The 14,240-nt window shown below is 38.1% G+C and overlaps 1 protein-coding gene across 1 annotated transcript in view; it reads left to right on the forward strand.

Annotated features, from left to right (window-relative positions):
- LOC126956147 (uncharacterized) overlaps nt 1-9,439 on the forward strand; it is a 204,194-nt gene extending 194,755 nt beyond the window's left edge. Inside the window, exon 8 of the mRNA XM_050792992.1 lies at nt 9,254-9,439. Within this exon, the coding sequence (XP_050648949.1) occupies nt 9,254-9,439 (186 nt within the window). The remainder of the gene's footprint in view (nt 1-9,253) is intronic.
- The last annotated feature ends 4,801 nt before the right edge of the window (nt 9,440-14,240 follow it).

The following is a 14,240-nucleotide window of genomic DNA, read 5'->3' on the forward strand; positions in this document are numbered from 1 at the left end:
CTACTGTGAATAACTTCACACACGTAAACTAGAAAACCTGGAAGAGATGGATAAATTCCTGAAAAAATATGACCCTCTTAGCTTAAATCAGGAAGAATTAGATACCCTGAACAGATCAGCAACAAGCAGTGAGATTTAAATGGTAATTTAAAAAAATGACAAACAAAAAAACTCCAGGACCAGATGGATTTACAGCAGAATTCTACCAGACATTCAAAGAAGAATTGATACCAATCCTTTTGACACTATTCCCACAAGATAAAGAAGGAATCCTCCCTAATTCATTCTATAAAGCCACCATCACCCTAATACCAAAACCAGGAAAAGACGTAACCAAAAAAGAAAACTACAGACTGATATCTTTGATGAACATAGATGCTAAAATCCTTAACAAAATACTAGCTAACTGAATCCAGCAACATATCAAAAAGAGAATCCACCATGATCAACTGGGGTTCATACCAGGGATGCAGGGATGGTTTAACATACACAAGCCAATAAATGTGATATACCACATAAACAGAATTAAAAACAAAAATCACATGATCATCTCAAAAGATACAGAAATAGCATTTGACAAAATCCAGCATCGCTTTATGATTAAAACGCTCAGCAAAATCAGCATACAAGGGACAGACCTCAATGTAATAAAAAACATCTATGACAAACCCACTACCAACATAATACTGAATGGGGAAAAGTGGAAAGCATTTCCTCTGAGAACTGGAACAAGAGGATGTCCACTCTCACCACTCCTCTTCAACATAGTACTGGAAGTCCTAGCCAGAACGATCAGACAAGAGAAAGAAATAAAGGGCATTCAAATTGGTAAAAAGGAAGTCAAACTGTCACTATTTGCTGACGATATGATTGTTTACCTTGAAAACCCTGAATACTCCCCCAGAAAGCTCTTAGAACTGATAAAAGAATTCAGCAAAATTTCTGGATACAAGATTAATGTGCACAAATTGGTAGCTCTTCTATACACCAACAGTGACCAAGAGGAGAATCAAATCAAGAACTCAACCCCTTTTACAATAGCTGCAATAAATAAATAAATAAATCAAATACTTAGGAATATATCTAGCCAACGAGTCGAAAGACCTCTACAAGGAAAACTACAAACTACTGCTGAAGGGAATCAGATGACACAAACAAACAGAAACACATCCCATGCTCATGGATGGGTCAAATCAATATTGTGAAAATGACCATACTGCCAAAAGTGATCTACAAATTCAATGCAATCGCCATCAAAATACCACCATCATTATTCACAGAATTAGAAAAGAACAGTTGTAAAATTCATGTGAAACCAAAAAAGAGCCTGCATAGACAAAGCGAGATTAAGCAAAAAGAACAAATCTGGAGGCATCATGCTACCTGATTTCAAACTATACTATAAGGCCATACTCACCAAAACAGTATGGTACTGGTGTAAAAATAGGCACATAGACCAATGGAACAGAATAGAGAACCCAGAAATAAACCCAAATACTTACAGCCAACTGATCTTTGACAAAGCAAAAAAAATAAAATAAAAAAAAATAAAAAAAATAAAGTGGGGAAAGGACACCCTTTTCAACAAAAGGTGCTGGGATAATTGGCTAGCCACATGTAGGAGAATGAAACTGGATCCTTATCTCTCACCTTATACAAAAATCAACTCAAGATGGATTAAGGACTTAAACCTAAGACCTAAAACTGTAAAAATTCTAGAAGATAACATTGGAAAAACCCTTCTAGACATTGGCTTAGGCAAGGATTTCATCACAAAGAACCCAAAAGCAAATGCAATAAAAACAAAGATAAACAGCTGGGATTTAATTAAACTAAAGAGCTTTTGCACAGCAAAAGCAACAGTCAGAAGAGTAAACAGACAACCCAGAGAGTGGGAGCAAATCTTCACAATCTATACATTTGACAAGGGACTAATATCCAGAATCTATAACAAACTCAAATCAGTAAGAAAAAAACAAACAATCCTATCAAAAAGTGGGCTCAGGACACGAATAGACAATTCTCAAAAGGAGATATACAAATGGCCAATAAACATAGGAAAAAATGCTCAACATCACTAACGATCAGGGGAATACAAATCCAAACCACAAGGCGATACCACCTTACTCCTGCAAGAATAGCCATAATCAAAATAAAAAAACAGTAGATGTTGGTGTGAATGCAGTGATAAGGGAATACTTCTACACTGCTGGTGAGAATGTACAGCCGCTATGGAAAATAGTGTGGAGGTTCCTTAAAAAACTAAAAATAGACCTACCATTTGATCCAGCAATCCCATTCCTGGGTATCTACCCAGAGGAAAAGAAGTCACTGTTTGAAAAAAGATACTTGCACATGCATGTTTAAGTAGCACAATTCACAATTGCAAATTGTGGAACCAACCCAAATGCCCATCAATCAATGAGTGGATAAAGAAACCATATATACATATGATGGAATACTACTCAGCCATAAAAAGGAATGAATTAACAGCATTTGCAGTGACCTGGATGAGACTGGAGACTATTATTCTAAGTGAAGTAACTCAGGAATAGAAAACCAAACATCATATGTTCTCACTGATATGTGTGAGCTAAGCTATGAGGATGGAAGGGCGTAAGAATGATACAAGGGACTTTGGGGACTTGGGGGAAGAGTGGGGGGGGGTAATGTATAAAATACTGCAAATAGGGTGCAGCGTATACTGCTCAGGTGATGGGTGCACCAAAATCTCACAAATCATCACTAAAGAACTTACTCATGTAACCAAATACCACCTGTACCCCAATAACTTATGGAAAAAAACTATTAAAAAATGAAAGAATATACGTAGATCCTTACCAGAATATTAACTATTTAGATAGCTATGAGATCAATCAATCAAATAAATGAATACATTGAATATAGAATAACAAGTTGAAGATAAATTTAGGTTGGTATTCAAATATTATCTATTAAGCAATTATTTGAGTAGGCATTGTGCTTGGAACTTTCATGTATGTCATATTTGGATACTTTAATTAATTAATTAATTTTTTTTTTTTTTTTTTTGAGGCAGAGCCTCGTTCTGCTGCCCAGGCTAGAGTGGAGTGGTGTGATCACAGCTCACTGCAGCCTCATCCTCCTGGGCTCAGTTGATCCTTTCACTTCAGCCTCCTGAGCAGCTGGTACTACAAGAATGTGCCACCACACCTGGATAATTTTTAGTGGAGGCGGAGTTTTGCCACGTTGTCCAGCCTAGTCTTGAACTCCTGGGCCCAAGTGATCCACCCCATCTTGGCCTCCCAAAGTGCTGAAATTTCAGGTGTGAGCCACTGCACCCAGCCTATTCTGAATTCTAAGGGAAATTGGGTTGATTTTTATTTCTGTAATGTTTTTGGTCTTCAATTTAAAAAGTTATGATAAAATGCTTATAACACAAAATTCACTATCTCAATCCTTTTAAGTGTAGTTTGGTGGTGTTAATTACGCTCATATTGTTATGCAACCATCACCACTATTTGTCTCCCAAACTCTTTTTCATCTTGCAGAATTGAAACTCTATATTAAACAAATACCTCCCCTTTCCTTTCTTCCCCTAACCTCTGGCAACCACCTCCTTTCTATTCCTATGGTTTTAACTACTCTAAGTACCTCATAGAAGTGGACGCATCAAGTGTCTTTTTGTGGCTGGCTTATTTCACTTTGCATAATGTCCCCAAGGTTCATCCCTGTTGTTCAGCATATGTCTGAGTTTTCCCATAATGTTTTAATCAAATGTTAGCATATTTTCCCATCCCTCACATGGTTTTATCTCTTGGCATGCAATAGAATAAAAATATTTTTTGGTTTTTGTAATACAATCGTTTTCCTATAGTAAAAAATCGAGATGATTGAAGTTGTCATTTTTCTTCTGGACATTTTGGTTATATGTTAACATGGGCTTAATAGCAGTTTATCTTGGTTGATGGGAACATGTTTCAACATTATCACTAAAATTTTTCTCAGTGGTTAAAATGATTGGATCCCACATTTGTAATGCTTCGTGTGTCTCTAGTACTTTACAGAGCGGTGAGAAGGAATTCCAGAGCCTTGCTCCCTCAGGGGGTGTTTTCTTGCTCTAGAGCAGGATGTGACTGCCTGTGGGTGACAGGATGAAAAAAAGAATTCACACTGAATTAGGCTCCACCACTCCCAACAAGAGACCAAACCATGTGTGCAGAGGAGCTAAAATGGAAAAAATCAGACTTCCTGAAGCTGTTGGTGTTGTGATAATATTAGATAACTGTTCTAAATTAACTTTATTTGATATATTGGAAAATGCAAAGATTCGATACACCAGTGGCAGGCATAGTATCGTTAATTTATATAATGTGACAAGAAAACTAGCATTTGGAAACAAATTGGTAATTATCAAAGTAATTTTTGCATCTCCTTTCACTCCGTCTTGGGGAATTAGCTTTTGGGTATTGCCTAGGTAACAATATTTCAATTTCATTCAAAATGATCACTATTATGATAGTAGAGATCAAATTTCATTAAATGTAGACACATAGTACTTTTCATTTTAAAAACTCAAAATCTCTTCTCTTTCTTAAAGGAATACCCAATATTGTGTGTACTAAAAACTGTACCGTTAATAACAAAATATTTCCCACTCTTGGTATGTATATAAGAATTTCACTAAGTACCTACTACATGCCAGGCCTTGTGTAAGGGGCTATAATTGCATTCTTTTAATTCTCACAACAGTGTCAAAGGAGGGAATTGTTAAGCTAATTTTACAGATGGGGAAATTGAAGTTCAGAAAAGGTAAGGACGTGATCAAGGTCACCTAGATAGCAGCAGATTCAGGATTTGAACATGGGTTTATCTGACTGCCAAAACCTTTGGAACCTTCCACAATACCATGTTGATTTCTCACCTCAAGCAAACAAATGACGATAGCTCAAAAGAGGCATAAATGTGTTGAGTGTGTTCCAGGGGAAAAAAGTTTAAATCCAGATGATGAAGAAAATGACAACCTATAAAATGTTCCAACAACTTGTAAAACATGAGTGATGTTAGAAAAGCTTCACAAGAGTTAAAATGACTAGCAGACATCTTGCAAAATTTACAGATGCAAATCCTAAGATTTAATTATTTTTGAGCTAAAAGAGTTACATATTTCTCTTTGTACCTTAATTTGCCTTCTTTTTAAGACCCTAGGTATTCTGTGACAGCAAATGGGATTGCAACTCTGAAGTGTAGTCAGAGAATATTTCTTTCATGTGAAAACCAGAGTATTTCAGAATAAGTACTTGAGCAGGGATTCTTTAAGTGGAAGTGAGCAGGGGTGTTACCCCTGCCCCCTGCCCTTTATTGTCGCTACCCATGTCGTAATGGGGGCAGAGACTGTGCAGTGTGAAAACCAAGCAGCACTTTGTTCCATTGCTCTGATTCAATGTTAAGAACAATATTTAGTTTGTTCTAAGTTTTAATACTAAAAGAAGGCATAAGCTTTTGACACATATGAAAGGAGGACATGAATTTCACATTGAAAACACTTCACTAGAGAGAACTCATTCCTTATAGATTTCTGCCTTCTACTGATTTACTAGTGCACTGAAACATCAATGTTAGACTTCTTGAATGGATAACTGAGAAAAACAAAGCATCTCACTTATTCCAGTAACACTTTATAAGAGAATAAAATTAAGAAATAATTCATAAATTAATAATTTCTCCCATAATCAAAGAATCCCCTTTGAAACTTCTAAATGCAAGTAATGTATCTTTTGACTAAGATAAAATGTTTTACAAGTCTGCTTTAATCATTTCACTTTAATTGTTTTAACCTTCCTGTGAACAGTTCTGGGTCATTATCATGGCTTTTGGTCAGTTTGGTATTTTCTGTTTATAATAATTGACTGGTTATAGTCTGGCCAAGCCCAGGCATTAAGTGTCTTCCAGTGGTTCATGTGTCTTCCAGCAAAAGGCAGTTTCATAATAGGTATCAAATTTCTGTGCTAGCTCTCAGATCTTTTCTGTAATCTTGTGTTAAGTATTACTGTGTACTCACCTTCCTTTTCTCTTGTGGAATTGAGCTGCCTTTTATAAAGTGAAGACGCTTTATAAATATCTCCATTGTTGTCCTGTCATTCCCAGTTCCAATGTCTCCTTCACAATGGGATACACCCTGGACCAAGCTTTTTCACTTTCCAAAGTAAAATAAAATACGTGAGGATTATGTGATTAAGGAGGGGGCAAAGGAAAGAACCAGTATTTGCCAAGTATTTCTGGGGTACTGCACACTGACCAGGCCTTCCATGTGTTGTCCTGTTTTATCTAGGTGGATACCGGAAACATTCAATCCACTGCATTTATGTTATAGTAATCCTAGCATCAGCTCACTTCCAGGCTCTTCTGTTGATACTTTCTGATGAACAATTTTGTGATCTGGTTTGTGCGTAATTGGGAGAGGGAGGATGTGTTTGTTGTTCTAGTCATGCTACATGTTGACAGATCACAGTTGGTTAGTGCAACAGAAAGTGAGGGTCAGAATGTCTCCAGAGTGAAATTGTTGCTGGTGTTGCTATGGCTGGGGCCATGTGGATGGCATATGGAAGCCCCAAGGCAGCCTACGTTGGCTCTCAAGTTGGTGGGCTGTGCCTGGTGACTGACGACACATTGAGCAGACAAGGAGCAAATTAGATGTTTCAACTACCTGGCTAACTGCATGTTATCTTCATACTCCTTAATGCCTTTCCCAATATTTACTACAGTCTCCCTTTAAGTCTGTTTGCCACAGCAAGCCAAGTTAACCCAATGTTGGGGTCCCAGTCTGGTTTGTCATGATGTACATCTACCAGGAGGCAGTAGAGTGTGGCATAGTTCAGTGTGCTGATTCTGGAGGGAAGTTGCCTGTGTATAAATTCCTGGTGCAGCTACAGCCTGCCTTTGTGACCTTGGGTAGGTCACTTAACCTCTCAGAGACTCAGTTCTTTCTGACTATAAAATGAGTATAATAACAGCGCCCTGAATGCAGGTAAAGGGCAAAGCACAGAGCCTGCTACACTCTTATTGTTCAATTGTCATTGCTGATATAACAACAACAACAACAACAACAACAATTATTACTATTGTGAAAATAAGCTCCCCAACAAGAATTTAACTCCATGACTGCAAGGACGCAAGCTCTATCAACATTATGTCATCTTAATTTACCATATAATGCTAATTTATGCATTTAATAATCTTAATTGCCAGGAAACTTTCCTCATTTTTAACCTAAATCCAGAATGCTATAGATAGGTTCTCATTCCTCTTGGACTACCCATAGAAATTGTTTTCCTCAGAGTCCTCATTTTCTTTAAAATGTTCTGTATCCTTCTCAGAAGTCCCAAATTTCATTAGATTTTTGGAGAACATGAAATATAAGTTTAACCCTTACAATAGACCCATTTTAACCTATTTTGTCACCTCCAATAAGTTCTGTAGAATAAATCTGTTTGTTCTTTCCCCTTATTTTTCATAGTCATTTCATAATGAGGAAGAGCCATATGGATTCCAGCATATCACAAAACCATTCTTTAGCAAGGGCAGCTTGCCTGAAAGACAAAATTAAATCTCTTTAATGAAATATTTTGGAAAAGAAAAAAAGAATGTCACATTGGCCCAAGATTTTGTTTTGGGCACAGCTGGGGGACGGAGTCATTTTATAGGGGCTGGTTTTATTTTTCTTATTCTTTCCTTAATGTGGTTGCATACTTTATGTTCACATTGAGTGTTTGTTGTTAAAGTAAGTGTAACTATTTAAAATTTGATAAACACATAAATTATTTTCTTTCAGTGGATGCATATATGGTGTGAAAATTTTACTGTTGGACAATTTGTATCAGTAGAGACAGATCTTATAAAATGTCTTCTTATTTCAGTCACTAATCAGAAAAGCTCCGTGCTGCACTGCAGGCAAGACATGTCCATGCATTATCAATTCTCCCTTTCATTGGTCTCAAAATTACAACTAGGACCTCAGGTAGCTTTGAAAGTTCTTTTAAATGATCAAATACTATAGACCAGAACTTTTCAAGCTTTAATGTATGGAGAACATGGCCCAGTGCATCTTGTTAGAATGCAGATTCTGATTTGGTAGGTCTGAGATGGGGCCTGGTGTTCTGCGTTTCTGACAGGTCTCAGGTGATGCTGATGCTACTGGCTCGGGACCACACTTTGAGTACCAAGACTGTAGATTTCCTCTCCTCTTTGTGATGTTCACCCATCTCAGAAACTCCACAGGGTTTTCTGTATCCAAAAAGCAGAGAGTAACAGAGGTCACTTAAAAGGAGTGGTGAAATAAAAGACCTCATAGGTAAATGTGAGTATCAGAGTAAACAGTGGGGAACTATGATTCCTGGTCTCTTCAGACAGCATGTGGGTTTGAGTCAGCTGTTCTGCACTGTGGTTCCTTTCTACCATGGCTCATTATTCACCATTATTATTACTGTTATTTTGTCCTTGCCATTTCTATATCTTGTTTCTTTTACAAAGGATGGGAAGATAATGCAGTCTGCCAAAGCTGGGGATCTGAAGAGGTTCTGTGCTCAGAGAAAGAAAAAGAGGTGGTCTGTATAGGGAAAATAAATGTCATCCTGAAATGTGGTGGGATCACTGTAATGTTTACAAGCAAAAATTACTTTCTACTCTTTTTATATGTATCAGGATGTCCAAAGTAGTGTCAAACATCCAGGAGGTGTTTACTGTGGAATTTGATTGCTGAATTTCAAATTGGTGTAAGAATGATTGTTTGCACTAGGGAATAATTCTGAATGAGTGTCTGAGGTCTGTTCATTAAGATGGATAGCATTTACACCTGTCAATAAAGAAGTAGGTTGACATGGCTCCCCACTTCTTTCTACCCAGCATGGTGTGGGGTTGGTTGTTGTTGTTTAAAAATTAAGTTAAATACTGGCTCACACCGCACTTGATGTTGAAGAGAGAAATCATGCTGAGGGTTATTAAATATCAGAATTAGTTACCAAAGGCAGTAACCTTGGGAAATGTGAGAAAACCACTGAATAACCTTCTTAAAAATAGCAACAACTTTTGCTCGGTTCAATGTTGTTTAAAGTTCAGAAGAAAGGCATAGCCCCTTTAAAAGGTTTAAAAGAAGTTTCTAGAAAAGTTAATTAGTCATCTTTGTTATTACAGAAATAATATGACTTTTACAGCTTCCAAGGGAGCTGGAATGAATGATTAAAAACGTATTGTGGAGGAAGCCTCTTGCTGTTTGAAGGAGAGACTGCTCTGGAATTTTCACAGCACACCGAGCTGCTCACAGACGGCTGGTGGACGAAGATCATCTTGCTGTGTTATTGCACCAATAGAAAGGCAGCTGCTGGCAAAATCAAGTTATGTGAAAGAAATAAAGAAGCGTGTCTGTGTAAAAGGAGGCACAGAGGGACATCTGTCCAGGAAGTGAAGACCAGAGTCAGGGGACCTTCAGAACCTGTCTTTCCTTCACATGAGTTAATACAAGCTAAAAAATTGTGTGGCAGTTCCACAGCTCAGGATGGTTGGCCAAGGTACTGCAAACCAAATGTGGAGAGAGCTGCAAGTGGTTTTTTAAATGAAGCATAATGTTAGATTAAGAAATATTTGGTAGCATTTAAGGACCAGAAAGTGACAAACTTTACCTTTAAGCATTGATTTTAAATTATATCATAATTTAAATTTATTAAACAAAAGTTAGCATTTGCGTTATATTTTCTTTTATATGTATTTATGACCCTAGGGATTCACTTCCTGTTTTTAATTTCCATGCCTGGCTGGCCTCTGAAGTGGATGCTTAATGAACTTTTCTTGGTGATGCTGCTCCTAATTGAGACCATGAACTCAGGAAGAAGTAGTCACAAAAGGACTGTCCCATCAACTCAGACAGTTTTATGTAGGGTCTAGGCTGAAAGCAGGGTGAGGTGGCTTGTGAGCTAAGGTTCTTTGGTTGCAGCAGAACAGACTCTAGCTGATTCGAGTAATTATACGTAACATGTGGGAAATTTATACATAAAATGTGGGAGAGTGCACAGGCCCAACAAGAAACCTGGAAATCAAAGACTGGAAAAGATCAGGCACAGGGGAGCTCCAGGAGTTAGGGCAGCAGTGCCATGGCATCACTGCTGGAGCCAGTGGGACCAGCTGACTTCTTTCCTTGTACCACCCTGCTCAAGATTAAATTCCTACAAATGAAAGCATCTGAGGGTGCTTAGCTAAAGATGGGGGGGAGGTGGTTTGTTCACTAATGGCTTCATGACTTGGGGCAGCAGTAGTTCCCCAAAGCAAAATTGAGGTGTTCCCATCAAAAGATGGGGAGAGAGTTCAAGCCGGCAAGAAATATGGATGTACAAAGTTGGGAAGAATAAGCAGAGACTGAGAATATGATTTTTCCTAAATTCCTTCCATCACAGAATAGATTTGCATGTGTGATTCCGCTGCTGGGCTTGTGCTGACTCGACACTTCCTTACCTGTGTCACTCCTGTGTGCATTTTAACAGTGTTACTTTTCCCAGCGGGTGGCTTAGTCAATTCCAGCTGTGATAACTGAATACCATAGACCGGGTGGCTTTAACCAGTAGACATTTATTTCTCACAGTGCTAGAGTCTGGGAAGTCTGAGATCAAGGCACCAGCAGACCAGGTTTCTGGTGAGGGCCCTCTCCTGGCTTGCAGATAGCTGTCTTCTTGCTGTATCCTCCATGGGCTAGAGCAGAGGGAGGAAGCAAGCTCTTTAGTCTCTTCTAATAAGTGCACTAATCCCATGTATAAGGGCCCCATTCTCATGACCTAATCACCTCCTAAGGATACCTTCTCCTAATTCCATCATACTGAGGGGTAGGATTTCATCATAAATATTGGGGGGACATGAACTATAGTTCATAAAAGTGAGTCCAATTGCCAAGGAGATGCTAATTGTTTATTTGACTTTGTTTTGTTTTGTACCTGGAAGATTCGCTGCACTTGCACTGGAAACTAAGAAAAACTGTCAATATCCTGTTCAATGCTTCTATAAGTAATATCCTATTCATTCATTTCAAAACCATTTGTTTCTCCTTTCCCCCATCCTTTGTATACACAGATAGATGTACACACACACACACACACACACACCCCCACACCCCACACGCTTCTGGGACTGGTTCCAGATACACAATGGAAATGATGGAAGGTGGTAAGATATGATGTCTTCCTGGGTGCCATGGGCATACTAATCATCAAAAGGTAAGAGGGAAAAATTAGACTTTTGTGATTCTTGACCCCTCACTTTCAATCCATTAGTTCACATGGAGGTAGCAAGATTGGCCCTGCTGGCAGGCTTCTAAATATTTTACTCTATTGTTAACACTTTCTAAAATCCATGTGCTTCATTACCCCTGTCCTAGACCACAGGATGCATGCAGTGTGAAATCACATAGAGTCCTTTTGAAAAAGCAGCAAATCCTCTTCCTTTCATTTTGTGTGAAGAGAATTCTAAGCAAGGTTTGGTTCTTTAGCTTAAAACAAAATTACAGGACAATTGTCCCTTGCAAACCTTGTGGCAATCACAACGCCGACTGAGAATAAATGGCATAATTCTAAGGTATTTTGGGGATATATAACCTCAAAATTATGAGTTTCCATCATCCACTGGTGGCTGTTTCTCTTAATAACAAGGGTTAACATTTATTGAGCAGTTACCATTTGCTGGGCTCTATGCTAAATGCTTTCTTTTTCATGAAAAAGTTTATTTAATCTCCACAAAAACTGTAGGAGGTTTGTACCATTATTATCTCAGTGTTACAGGTGATGAAACTGAGACTCAAAGACATGAAATAGTATTTTCAAGGCCAAGTAGCTATTTAGAGGTGGAGCCTGAATTAAAATTCAAGAAGCAGATAGATTCATAGTCACCACATCACACTGTGTTTCTTTTTCTCTTCCTGTGGGATGAAATATAGAAAACACATTAGTTTTGTGTTTTCTTTTACTTCTTTTTGGAACTTCTTCCATTCACCTTGGGGTCTTGCAGCATCTGCTGTTTGGGAAGGGGTCATTGTAGTAGAACCTCTTTTGTAGCCATGGGAAATGAGTCAAATTCTTGGCTTTTGAGTTTCAGAAAGATCCAGGTATAAGGTGATTTGGAAGAGTGCTAAGGATACTTCATTATCAGAACCAGTATCCCCCGACCCCTACTCTCGTAGTATTTGCTGGAAAGGGAGGGACACTGTATAAGAAAGGAAGGAATCAGGCTGAAGCTGGAGGGTTGCTGGTGTGTCCTGAGAAGGTGCGTCTCAGACTGCATCCTAGCATAGGGGTAGGGGACAATGATAGAATACTCAGATTGGTTTAGAAAGTCAAGAAGAAACTTATGCCCCTTCCCATGAAAAGTTCGGAAAGACTAGGTAAACTTTGGAAGACGAAGGCAGGAAGACTGCTTGAGCCTACGAGTTTGAGACCAGCCTGGGCAACATGGCCAGACCTCCGTCTTTAAAAGATATATATTAGCAGGGTATGGTGGTGTGTGCTCGTAGTCCCAGATGCTCAGGAGTCTGAGGCAGGAGATTGCTTGAGCCTAGGAAATCGAGGATGCAGTGAGTTATGTTTGTGCCACTGCACTCAAACCTGGGCAACGGAGTGAGACCTGTCTCAAAAAAAGAAAAGTTCAGAAAAGTCACAAGATGTTTGTTTCTTTCATGATACAGGGAGAGACTTTTTCCATGCTAGGGAGAAAGTGGAAAGACTTTCATTTTCCATGTTTCTAATGTTTTAAATCATACAGAACAAAATAAATCTTAATTTTTCTATTGTTTTCTTTTCTTAAAATAATTCAACTTTTATTTTAGATTCAGGGGTACACGTGTAGGTTTGCCACATATTGCATGATGGTGAGATTTGGGGTATGAATGATCCCATCACCTGGGTAGTGAGCATAGTACCCAGTGGGTTTTTCTGTCCTTTTCCCCTCAATCTCTCCCCTGTCTAGTAGTCTCTAGTTTATTGCTCCCATCTTTTTCTCGATGATTTTCATTTTCATTTTTAATTTTTGTGGGTACATAATAGGTGTATATATTTACAGTGTAAATGAGATATCTTGATACAGCCGTACAATGTGTAATACCCACATCAGGGTAAATGGGATATCCATCATCTCAAGCATTTTCTTTTCTTTGTGTTACAAACAATCCAAGTATACTCTTTTAGTTATTTTTAAATGTACAATAAAGTATTGTTGACTGTAGTTATCCCGTTGAGCTACCAATTACTAGATCTTATTCATTCTGTCGAACTCTATTTTTATACACATTAACCATTTCCACTCCCCCCACTCCCCATCCACTACCCTTTCCAGCTTCCAGTAACTACTTTTTATTTCCATGAGTTCAATTGTTTTAATTTTTAGATTCCACAAATAAGTGAGAATATGTGATGGTTGTCTTTCTGTGCCTGGTTGATTCCACTTAACATAATGACCTCCAGTTCCATCTATGTTATTGTGAATGACAGGATCTCATTCTTTTTTATGACTGAATAGTAATCCATCGTGTATACATATCACATTTTCTTTATCCATTCATCTGTTGACGGACATTTAGGTTGCTTTCAAATCTTGGCTATTGTGAATAGTGCTACAACCAACATGGGAGTGCAGATATCTCTTTGATAAACTGATTTTCTTTCTTTTGGGTATATATCTAGCAGTGGGATTGCTGGTTCATATGGTAGTTCTATTTTTAATTTCTGAGGAACCTCCAAACCACTCTCCATAGTGGTGTCCTAATTTACATTTCCACCAACAGTGTGCAAGGGTTCACGTTTCTTCACCTCCTTGCCAGTATTTGTTATTGCTTGTCTTTTGCATAAAAGCCATTTTAACTGGGATGAGATATCTCACTATAGTTTTGATGTGCGTTTCTCTAATGATCAATGATATTGAGAACATTTTCATATACCTGTTTGCCATTTGTGTGTCTTCTTTTGAAAAACGTCTGTTCAGACCTTTTGCCAATTTTTTTGGTGTAGATTATTATATTTGTCCTATTGAGTTATTTGAGCTCCTTATATATTCTGGTTATCAATCCCTTATCATATGAATAGTTTGTAAGTATTTTCTCTGATTCTGAGTTGCATCTTCATTTTGTTGACTGTTTCCTTTGCTATACAGAAGCTTTTTAACTTAATGTAATCCCATTTGTTCATTTTTGCCTTGCTTGTGGTGTGTTACTCAAGAAATCTTTGCCTGGTCCAATGTCC

The sequence above is a fragment of the Macaca thibetana genome, chromosome 6, assembly GCF_024542745.1.
Source record: "Macaca thibetana thibetana isolate TM-01 chromosome 6, ASM2454274v1, whole genome shotgun sequence".
NCBI lineage: Eukaryota > Metazoa > Chordata > Mammalia > Primates > Cercopithecidae > Macaca > Macaca thibetana.